Source organism: Mercenaria mercenaria, unplaced genomic scaffold (assembly GCF_021730395.1).
Source record: "Mercenaria mercenaria strain notata unplaced genomic scaffold, MADL_Memer_1 contig_690, whole genome shotgun sequence".
NCBI lineage: Eukaryota > Metazoa > Mollusca > Bivalvia > Venerida > Veneridae > Mercenaria > Mercenaria mercenaria.
In genome coordinates, this window is record NW_026463582.1 from 27,915 (window position 1) to 40,232 (window position 12,318).

Here is a 12,318-nt window from a genome sequence, read left to right on the forward strand (position 1 = left end):
TTCGATAACGATGTGGCGTAAGTCTTAATAATTTGCTCTAATAATAGGCAGTTCCACCTAATGTTAATTCCATGTATTCATAGATTTGTAGTGCTCGCGTACGGTCTGGTACGGCCTACGGGGCGATAGTCTGAACCCGGAACTCAGCAAGAGTGATTTCCCTTGGCGCGGGCAGCACGAAAAGACGTTGCTGGTGTTGCTAGACAATATTATTTGGCTATTGTCCCAATTAGCATAAGTACAGACTGATTCCACCTGGTAAGTTTCCCACAGTTACAATATTGGTGGCAGCGGTTCATTTTGAGCCCATATTTCGCCGACAAATAAATCGCTACCGAACTTCTATTTTTAGGCTTGGCCAACTTGGCTGCAGCACGGGGTAGGTCGTGAGCATGATAAAGCTAAGGCAATGTCTTGAATGCCGGTTGGAGGCATTGCAATGAGTATCATGCTGGGACACGACTGGAGCATTTACCTTGTGGCAGGTGTAATTACTGTTAAGAAGACAACGAAAGTTGGGGTCCTTTAACCTTGTAGACGACGCAGTGCCGTTGGTCATAGGGGACACCGAAGCTTCCATCATAGAGCGTTTGAGGGACCTAGGACCAACAAGGGCATGGGTACGACTGTCTACAGGTTTCTTGATGTAGACGACGCAGTGCCGTTGGTAAAGGGGTTACCTGGAGTTTACATCACAGATCATCCGGGAAACCTGAGACCAACAATGGCATGGGTACAACTGTCTACGGGTATCACGATGGAACCACAGATGACAATGAGGGTAAGAGTGGCAAGCCAGTCCTTGCAATAGTAGTCTCAGATGCAGCATTTCTTCTGAGAAAAGTAGCCTACCAGATGCTGGTATGGATTTATACTACTGTGAGGTAGTAAGCTTCTTTGTGGTAGATATGTTTAAACATGCTGTTGTGAACATGAACATGGTGACCACAAGGAGGGTTGTGACTGAGGCTGTTTAGGGCCTCGGTAATCGGTAATACAGTCACGTCTGGACAGTCAGTTCAGTGCCTACTGTAGGACAACCAAGTTCACAGTCTGAGGTCCTATCCCCGGAAAGGACAAACAAAAGACTTGCCGTGCGTAAGGGTGCGACAGGTACCTCTGACTCTACAAAGGGTCTGGGGTCTAGCCTTCAGAATTCCATCTCGGTACCGGATCAGGGAGCTCTGAGGGATAAAATTGGACTGTGTAGTTGGTGGTTCTTAGTGGTGGAGCTGAGTGAAGTGTTGAAACAGGATGAACAATTGCTGTTTGTTTTGGATTGGTAATGAGAACGGACAGATCCGGCATGGTCCGATCTGTTTCGTACCAGTCCAGTAGCTGAGTCAAATCGGTAAAACAGGGAACAATTTCTTCTGTTAGATTGTGTTTTATGTTAGTGTGACTAAGGTCAAGATGGCATTCATCTTGATATGCAGAAAAGTCTGAAGGAGGACGCTATTGAACACCGTCATAGCCTTCCCTCTTTGAGACATCGGACTCTGAAACAGATTAGTCCGATGAAGCCTCGTCCAAGAGACCCCAGACGAGGAAAGTGTGGTCTCACACAGTTTTACTAGGATAGGGCAGGCACCGCAAGGCCCTGTCACAGAGGAGACTTGGACTAGCAGTAAGGTTACCTAGGTCCCCCTCTGTTAGGCAAAGCTCAGGTACAGGCAACTGTGTGAGGTTAGGGTCAGCCGTCTGTTTGACTAAAGGTTGTTTATTAGTAAGTGTTCGGCTGCTGACCATTCTTGGAGTGCGAACAGTTCTTATGATAGCATTGACTATCTATAAAAGAACTGAGTCTGTTGTAGCCATAGGGGCTGATCCCGGCGCACTATGGATGCAGAGATCCATGGTCGCCGGTAGCGGTGGTATTGTGGCTAAAGTGACACAATACTAGTACTGGTTAAACCCAGGAACATCTCATATTTATGAGCAAGAGACCATGGTATACTTCCATGGTCTAAGGGACCATGGTATATCTCCATGGTCTAAGACACCATGGTCTACTTCCATGGTGTAGGGACTACCTCCTTTCAATAGGACGGGGAGGAGTGTAGTGCTCGCGTACGGTCTGGTACGGCCTACGGGGCGATAGCCTGAACCCGGAACTCAGCAAGAGTGATTTCCCTTGGCGCGGGCAGTACGAAAAGACGTTGCTGGTGTTGCTAGACAATATTATTTGGCTATTGTCCCAATTAGCATAAAGTACAGACTGATTCCACCTGGTAAGTTTCCCACAGTTACAATAGATTACATAATAACATCTGTCAACAACCAAACAAAAACAACAACAACAATTTTAACGACAAATGCATTTAATTATGTCAGATTTCATTCGCATTATAACATGATTAATTAATTTCCGAACGAAATGTGGGTTAAGATGGGGACAAACAATTATATATAATAATATTATAACGTGCAAAGATGCAGTTTATGAACTTAATATACAACATATACACATCGATAAAGTTTGTGGAAAATACGATAAGATATTTGCACTGAATTTTAGAAATAAATGTAAAAGGAGAATAAGAACACTGAAAACAGCATGGTACGCAAATGTTTGCCATTGACCGTAAAAGATTTGTCAGGGAGATTAACAAGAACTATGAATTTTGATTGGTTAGTTTCAATATACGGGCCATTTACTTAATACATTGGAAAAAATACAAAATCAAATGTGTGTTTGTGCGTTGACCACATGGACATTACCGTGAAATTAGTACTTAAAGACCTAGTGACCTATTTTTTCTCCCTCATGAACAAAGTGAAAGTCATTCTGATAATACTGCTTTAGGCACCACCAAGTAATTGTATTATTTTGCATTTCCATGATAGTAATTACGAGACATACATACATATACATGCTTTGCATGAAGAAAATGAGAAATAACAAGTATCTAGTTACAAATTGATAGTGACATATAAAAGGCCTACACAGTGTGATTAATGTCTAGATAGATGAAGTTGTGAAATCACATTAATTTAGGGACGGCCTAAATTGTCCATCTGTCATCTTGTAGAATAGCTGTATTATACAAGTATTATCAGAACGAATTGCACGAAGTTCATGATGGAGGAAAAGTAGGTAACTAGGTCGTGGTGGGTTTAAAAAACGCGCCACAAAATAACGATTTCTTTGTAGTTTGTATTTCCACGATGGTAATTATACATGATTTGCATGAAAAATATGAGATATACAAGAATCTAGTTTCAAACTGACAGAGACATATAATAGGCCAAGACAATATGTTTAAATTTTTAACATTCTATTGAATTAATTCAACAATATGTACATAAATCAGTGTAAAGTAAAATTTCAATCAAATTTTGTTTCTACATTGTAGGACAGTTATTCATCTATATTTTTGAAACTATGCTGAAAGGAGATTGACTGAATAAGTTTGCAGATGAAATGTGGAAACACATTTATTCAGGAAGGGACAAAATTGTTCACCTGAAAACTTATATAGCTGTATATTAACTGTATAATAAGAATGATTTCCATGATTTTTTGGGGGTAAAAAAGTAAGTCACTAGGTCATGGTGGGTCTTTAACACAGCTGTATCACAGGATAACAGCCCTGAGGCTCCCTAAAATATTGTGTTTTTACAACTTTGTCTTCAAATTTTCTGTTTATATATCCAGTACATAACATTAAAATACGTGCCACAAATTACTGTATTCTTTTGTATTTCCATGATGGTAATTATACACGATTTGCACGAATAAATGGATAATATGGTTAAAAAAAGAAGACAACTCAAGTTCGCAATACGTTTCGTACTAAAATACTTCTTCAGGCAAACATACAATGTATACAAACATAGGTATGATGTCATGACGTCAGATAACATGACATCATAACGTTAAAGTATGACGTTACGTTTAGCGCGCTATTTGATATATACAGATAGAGCAATCCGTCGCCCACCTCATTAATGAAAAAGAGGCATTTTGTTGCCTCATAAGGCACATTTACTGACGCCATCTTCTTGTTTCTATTGGCAGTCTGTGATTACATGTTCTAAATGAAATAGTCCTATTCTATTGATTTTAGTGAGAATAGTAAGGCAGGAGTCTAACTTATTTTCAGACTTAAATAATCTATTTGTTATTCCCATTGATCTAAATTATCATCAAATTTTTGTATGAATTAATCATATAAATTCCTTCAAATTAGTTAAGCTACATTTTTAAAGTAAATATTTTTCTGATAGATCCAAAATATGTGCTTCCTGAAGAATCCAAAATACTTTAAAAAAAAATTAACCGTTTGAAATGTGTTGTCGAAATCAGCATGTACTCACAAGATTGTCTTGCTATTCATTTCCAGTCAATAGTTAATAATTCTAGATTTGATGACTATTTCGAGCGGATAACGGCCAAGTTCTCTATATAGCATATATTGGTACTTTTCTTACGGCAAGTAAGTCAGTATAAAGCTCAACTAGGTCAAAATCTTCGAACCCTCATTTTATGTTCATATAGGAAATATGGTTACGTAAAAACGTTTTATCAGCACATCTATTTGCAGCTGAATTTTATTCGCATATGTAGAATATGTAACGGCTTTTTAGCTTGTTCGCGCCTTTAGAAATCTACCGGGGGAAATTGTATACTCCTAGATATTTATACCGTTTTATATTTTCTATTGTTTCACAATTTATAGTAAATGTTGTTTATATTTGTTACCCTTTGATAGCAGAAGCTAACTTTTCACAAATTTTAATTTGATTCTGATTAATTGCCAAGTGTGAATGGAATCATGACATGAGAAAATTACATATGTAGTGAACTAGAAAAATAATGTAAACAAAAAAGAGCTCACCGGGGACTACCAAAAAATTAACAGTCTTAACAAAGTCTTTCATATCATTAGGCTGATAAAAGAGAAATTGAGTTACATTTTTGTCATTTCAGGTATAAACATGTACACATAGAATTTGACTGTAAAATAAACAGTTATAAGACAGTTCCCGCTTTAGTCGCATTCCAAAGCCATATCTATTCCAACGCCACTGTCCTGTTCATACATTTGATAAATAGTGCTCCGACTGTCAAAGGTTGGGCTATACACTTGTACCACAGATAATGTCGAATCTAAGTTAAAATTTGGAAGCTTTGAAAATTTGCAGGGTTCTACCGGAAACGGCCCACTGAAATCGTACATTTTCTTTATCCTAACATCATGGATTGGGGGAACTGTTTCTCTACGTACTTGTTGTTTTGGTTTAGCCGCTGTAGGGTAATACGTGTCTGTGTTCTCAGCATCAACATCTATATAGTCTTCGGTAGAAAGGTCTGCAAAAATATTTTAATAAATACGGTAGTAGATAAAGGCAGAGATATAAAGAAAATATGAAGATGTTAAAACAACTGAATACTGTACATAAATCTTCACATGTAAACTTTCAGATTTTTTTAGCAATAACATTTCAAACGTTAACAACTGAATTGCGGAAAAACTGAATTCGACAAGAAATTTAGTAAGTTGAGTTAAATATCAACTGCAATCCTCCTTATTCAGTTTGTTAAGGAATATATAATATGTTCTGCTTCTGGTTATACAATATACAAAAAGGTACAGAGACAAAACAAAGAGAATGAAACCAAGATAACAAATGCTCGTAGAACACGAAATGCCTCCAACCCCTCCCCTCCCCTTGATGCATTCAGTAACTGCAAAAAGAACATAAATTAGTTGGTCACTGCGCACTGGACGTTTGGCGTACTGACCTAAATCAATAATTATGAGCCATTTACCAGTCATAAGTGATTTTCATACCAAATGTGATCTTAGACCAAAACAGTCTCTAATTACTTGGCAAAGAGGTTCTACTATTCATGGAAAATGTGACCTTGATTTTTGACCTTCTTATCTCAAAATCAATAGAGGTCATTTACTGGTCATTATCATCCTCCCTGTAAAGTTTCGTGATCCTAGGCTCAAGCGTTCCCAGCTTATCATCCGGAAACCATTTATCTTTTCCGGATCGCTTTGACCTTGACCTTTGACCTACTGATCTCAAACTCAATAGAGATCATTTGATAGTCATGGCCAAACTCTTTGTAAACTTTCATAATCATAGACCAAAGCGTTCTCGAGTTATCATCCCGAAACCGATTGGTCTACGGACCGACAGACCGGCCGACCGGCCGTCGTCAGCAAAACAATATACTCCTCCTTTATCGAAGGAGGGCACAAATAGAACAAAAATAGAGCATCGTCTTTGAATGTTAGGTGGTAAAAACACCATTTCCGATTTTAACTGTTCCGAAGATGCAGGTCACTTATAATTATCCTCGGTAGTTGTATCGCAAACGCAAGCATTGGCTACAGAAAACGCGATATCAAAACGATGATGAAAATTATGCATAGGTCATAAAATGTACACAATAACTTCCAGGAGGAGAAGCAACAGAACTATATTCAATGCAAACGGCAAGACGAAAAATATTGAGAAATATTTTAATATGATTTAACCTATAACACCGAAGGCAAAGAGATGTTGCTTTATAATACATAAATTTTGATTGACATTCTTATATTACCTGTTGATTTCAAAGCTTGTCTTTCCTTTTCTTTGAGTTCATTTACTCGTTCAAGTTCACGCACTTCCCTTAATGCAGTGTTCATCTTTTCGTTGATTGAAGCCTTTTGCTTGAGCCGATCAATTTGTATTTGAAGATCATCATACTCATTCTGCATTTGCTCGCATTCGTTTTGTAAACTTTTAGACCTTTCGCTTTCTACGTTTGATGTGCTTTCCAATACCTTCTTGCCGTCCTTGTCAGTTTTGATGTCGTCTTTTTTCTCCACTTTTGATTGCAGTGCTGACACTTCATTTATAAACTGTTCTAAATCATCGTTAGTCCAGATAGGAAGGGGAACCTTTTGCTTCTCTGTTATTGGTACCCGTTGAGGAATACTTTCCTCATATTGTGTTATTGTCTCGTCTTCCTCCGGTAGGTTTCTTTTGGGTCGAATCTTATCTAAATCCGACTCTTTAGGAACAGGTGGTATAAAGTAGGGAACGTCGCCATCATCTTGATCTAAATGTCAAAATATTAGTATCAATTAAAAGTATGATATAGTTGTAAATACATGTACCTCACAATTTAAATCCTGAAACCGGATAACAATGTAATTATGTTTTCTAGGTCAAAAAACCTCATGTAGCAAATGTATATAGGTGTTTCATAAATCCTGTACTAGATGGTATAATATATATAATAAGTTTCGTATATCCAAAAATATGTTCAGTTTATAATTTCTGCGTGCGTTACCGTATTAAAATATTATATATTTCATTCTATGATGGCTTTTCCTTACGTATACATATTACATTTTGTAGCTTCCGACTGTAAAATCACTCAACTATTGACGTTATTTTAAATTGTCAATGGTAACCAAAGATACATTTCCTTAAATTGTTTGTTATTTCAGTACCAGTATTACTGTCTGTGCAATCCACGTATTACTCAATGCCGTTCCAATTTTGTTCTTAATAAAGACTAGCGAATACACTTATTCATGACAGACTTTTGCAACCTTATATTTTATTCAAAAACTATATATAATAATAGAATGTGTCAAGATAGGTGCAGAAACATTTAGCAGCTTGCATGCTGGATACTCCGCGGTAACATTTTAACTCCATATGTGATGTTTCTTTGTTTTATCTCTGTTACATTTTGACGGCTTGAATAAACTTTGTGTACAATGTTTAGTAACTACCTTATAATAATAAAACATAACAATCATACTGATTGGAAGTAAATTAGTTTAGCCATAAGGATACAACAAGGTAACCCTTAAATCAAAAGTCACATGATTAAAACAATCACAAACGACAACAGTATACTTTGAAACAATCAAATTTATGAAATTATTATATACTGATTTTGCAGTTACATTAATTCAAAACACCCGTCAACATTTTCAATATAACAGGTAAATTTCATATCATGTTTGTGACATCATAAATGTCACCACATTAATAAAGGACGTGGTGTCAAAAAGTACATATACGTCGATGTTTTTTTTTTCAAATCTACCCAGCAGCCAAATGAGCAATTTGTGTATAATCATATAAATGAAAATGAATATGCAACAAAAAGATGTTAAGCTTTGCATTGAGAAAAAAATCACTCACTTTGCGGATTGATATTGCACCGCTTTTTGTCGCGCAAAATCTCCACTGCAGAAAATGACTATATTTATAAGTGTTGTTACATTCTTTTACCTTTTTGGAACTGGCTGTTTGTATAAATTTCATCTTGACTGTCCTCAACTGCATGTTTTCTACATGTTTCCGATTTCTCTGGATGTGGATATTCAGATACATCTTTGCGATAGTAGCAATAGTGGTCATCGTTTTGACCTGAATAAAAATAGAAAAGAAAATGCTTTTATATCAAAGTATTCTGTTTATCCTTAAAATATCAACAGGAAAGATGTCATGACGTTTCAATGACAATTAACAATACTATGTTCCGTTTGTATTATATCAGTTTCAGCGTTACGTTATATTTTTTTTATAAAGAACGTTTTTTTTTTAACTCACCAGTCACATAGTGACAAGGTGAGGTTTTGTGATCACCCTTCGTCCGTCGTCCGTCGTCAGTCCGTCAGTGCGTGCGTGCGTGCGTCCGTCAACAATTTCTTGTCTGCACGATAGTGGTTTCATTTATGATTTTATTTTAACCAAACTTGCACACAACTTGTATCACCATAAGATCTCGGTTCCTTTCTTGAACTGGCCAGATCCCATTATGGGTTCCAGAGTTATGGCCCCTGAAAGGGCCAAAATTAGCTATTTTGGCCTTGTCTGCACAATAGCAGCTTTATTTATGATTTGATTTTTACCAAACTGGCACACAACTTGTATCACCATAAGATCTTGGTTCCTTTCTTGAATTGGCCAGATTATATTATTGGTTCCACAGTTATGGCCCCTGAAAGGGCCAGAATGAGCTATTTTGACCTTGTCTGCACAATAGCAGCTTCATTTATGATTTGATTTTAACCAAACTTGCACACAACTTGTATCACCATAAGATCTTGGTTCCTTTCTTGAACTGGCGAGATTCCATTATGGGTTCCAGAGTTATGGCCCCTGAAAGGGCCAGAATGAGCTATTTTGACCTTGTCTGCACAATACCAGCTTCATTTATGATTTGAATTTAATCAAACTTGCACAAAACTTGTGTCACCATAAGATCTTCATTCCTTAGTTGAACCGGCCAGATCCCATAATGGGTTCCAAAGTTATGGCCCCTGAAAGGGCCAAAATTAGCTATTTTGACCTTGTCTGCACAATAGCAGCTTCATTTATGATTTGATTTTAACTAAACTTGCACACAACTTGTATCACCACAAGATCTTGGTTCCTTTCTTGCACTGGCCAGATTTCTTCATTGGTTCCAGAGTTATGGCCCCTTAAAGGTCCAAAATTGGCTATTTTGGCTTTAGCAGCCATATAGAGATTTCATTTATGGTTTTATTTGATACAAACTTCTAAAATAACTTCAACAACAATAATTCTTGGATTCCATGACAAATCAGATCCAAGCGTAGGTTCAGAGTTATTTTATATCTGATTACCTCCCCTGATTGTAATCAAAATTGATTTATATCAGTAAGTACTTATAGGACTTATTTGAAATTTCATTATTGTTATTAGTTGGACAGAGACAATCAGGGTAGATAACTATGGACTGATTTTATGTCAAATTACCTCCCTTTATTTCAAATTAAAATGGGTATATCTCCGTAACTAATAAAGATACTGATCTGAAATTTCATTTATGTCAACATTTATTCGGCAGATCCTTCTTTTGTTCACTTACAATAAATTTTTTTTTCAATTACTTCCCTTTTACGTTACTATAAATAGCTTATTTTTAGTAACTTGTTTGTTATTGGCCGTAGGGAAAAACCGAGACCACTTTCTGTGGTACAACATGGATGGTACCTCCAATTTTTAGGTGTATTTTGACATATCTGTACCTTGTAAGAATTTTTTGTTTCTTTTTGGTTAAATTTCTTCCCTTTGTTGTTACTGTCCTTTGGACTTTTTTCTGAGGACCTTCTTGTCCTCAAGTGCAATGATAACAGGTGAGCGATATAGGGCCATCATGGCCCTCTTGTTTTTTTATACTATCAGTACCAAAGAGGAACAATCAGGGCATTGGTTTTTGATTTGTTTTTATTCCAAAAAGTATGAATTACTTCATAAATCTTGTACATATTTGTAGTTTGTAATACGTCATTCACAGAATGGGATGCAAGATGGTTTTTTCCAGCACCGGAAATACCCGTCTGGTATGCAAGAAAGAGGATTTCTTGCATTCTTTGACTGGCGTTTCCAGTGACTTTACCGATGCTGGAAAACTAAATCTTACACTCCGGGGTGTAAGATGACTCTCGCGCTTTAAATTACTTATAACGATCAGGTTCATGCAATTCATGTACTTATTATAAGTTACTTAGATCCAATTAAAACTCAAATAACTTAATAGTTCCTCTTTGTTCCTTGTGGTATATTTCTCGACACGAAATACATTTTTAATGAGAGACACATAACGTTACGTTGCAAGTGATAAAACAAAACTTGAATTATATATTTTGATCTTTGTAACATCATGATCTCTTTTCTGTTTATTGACGATGATTTCCCTCACATTGTTATGTACGCTACAATAAGAAATTACAGCTAAAGGAAAATCATTTGTTTGATTTTATTTTTATTATTATTTCTTTAATATGGTATGCAAGTAAAAGATTCTAAGTAAACCTTTGCACCCTTAACCAGTTAAATATTTCTTATATTATTGCATACCGGTCCTAGAAAACTCCATCTTACACTCGCTGTGTAAGATGACTATTGTGCTATAAATGACGTATACCGACCGTATATTAGCAGTTTCGCACATTATTTGCTATGTTTGACGAAAATCCGAATACAAATTAAACACCATGATACTTCTGATGTATTTCTCGATTAAAACGTTCGTTTAATACGCTACTGTCAGAAAAGATGAAAAGAGAGGTTAAAGAGAGTAAGTTGTTCGGTGCGACGTGTTTGTCCTTTTGCCGTTGCGACAGAACTACATAACAAAATGACACAAACCACCATAAATACATTTTATTTTATTCGCTGAAGCCGATATAGGGACGTTATAGACAACTACGTCGGTTTGATATCAGGCAGATATAGAATGCTGGCTAGGAGTGTAGGAGACGTTGGTCAAATTGACTTGTTTATATTGTAAAAGAAAGTAGAATTCAATATGAAAAGACACTCATGTGATATACTCTTTATATGAATCTAATAATATAAAATATGTTGCATTTAATTTGCTTGTGCATCTGGTTTATCTAAATAATACTGATTAAATGATGTTTTAAGTAGATATGGGCTTTCTCCGTTCTAATTTAGTATGAAAGTTTCTGTAGAAAAAATCAAAACATTGACAATAAGTAGGGTAATAAATAATATATGTAACCGGAAAACAAAAGCTGAAAGTGAAATAGGGAAGGAACAATAATTCGTATAGAGTGTTAAAGGTCCACTACATACACCCGAACGAGTATTATATGAAAACCAGAGTTTGTAGATGCGACTTCATATTCACTGAAAATATGACCCAGTTCATCGGATCTGACCAAATAGTCAATGAATATATTCAAGAATAGCCAACAAATAAACAAAAAACCTTTTGCCTGTTTCAAACCGGAAGTATGTTTTCCGACTCGCGTATCTTCGGATTTCTTTTTGGAAGAATGCACCAAAACGAGGCTATAATTTATAAATAGATGCAAACTATATTATATGCTCCAACGATAACATGTTTACAAACATAGCATAAGAATCTCATCATTTTTGTAACTTACAAAAACTTCATGAAAATCATTCTTACAATCTGACTAAAGTACATCTCCTATTACGCTACGCATAGGATCTGACAACGAGCTATTGATAGCCTCGTTCTGACGACCCTTCCGCTAGCCAATCAAAAGCTAACTTACAACATTCTGCAAGCTTTAAAAAGCCTTGGTGTTTGATATCTACAATTTTTATGTAGAAAGATATCAGATAGCCGGTTAGCTCAGTCGGTAGTGCACTTGCTCTGTAAACGAAAGGTCCCGGGTTCGAGCCCTGTATTGACTGCAAATTTTTCTTACTCTTTGTCATTCGAACAAGCTGTCTGATTGGTTCAAATAAAAATAGATTTGCGAAAATAAAAATAGCAATATTGGAAATCCAAAATATGCAGAAGACGAATGTGAATGGGTCGTT

General features: G+C 36.2%; 1 protein-coding gene across 1 annotated transcript in view; it reads right to left on the reverse strand.

Moving 5' to 3' along the window:
- Window positions 1-2,325: 2,325 nt before the first annotated feature.
- The window catches only part of LOC128554729 (uncharacterized), a gene marked incomplete at its 5' end in the record, with an annotated part of 40,444 nt that continues 30,451 nt past the window's right edge, over window positions 2,326-12,318 (reverse strand). Inside the window, 3 exons of the mRNA XM_053536042.1 lie at window positions 2,326-5,314; window positions 6,566-7,066; window positions 8,260-8,397. Coding sequence (XP_053392017.1) covers window positions 4,995-5,314; window positions 6,566-7,066; window positions 8,260-8,397 — 959 coding nt within the window. The remainder of the gene's footprint in view (window positions 5,315-6,565; window positions 7,067-8,259; window positions 8,398-12,318) is intronic.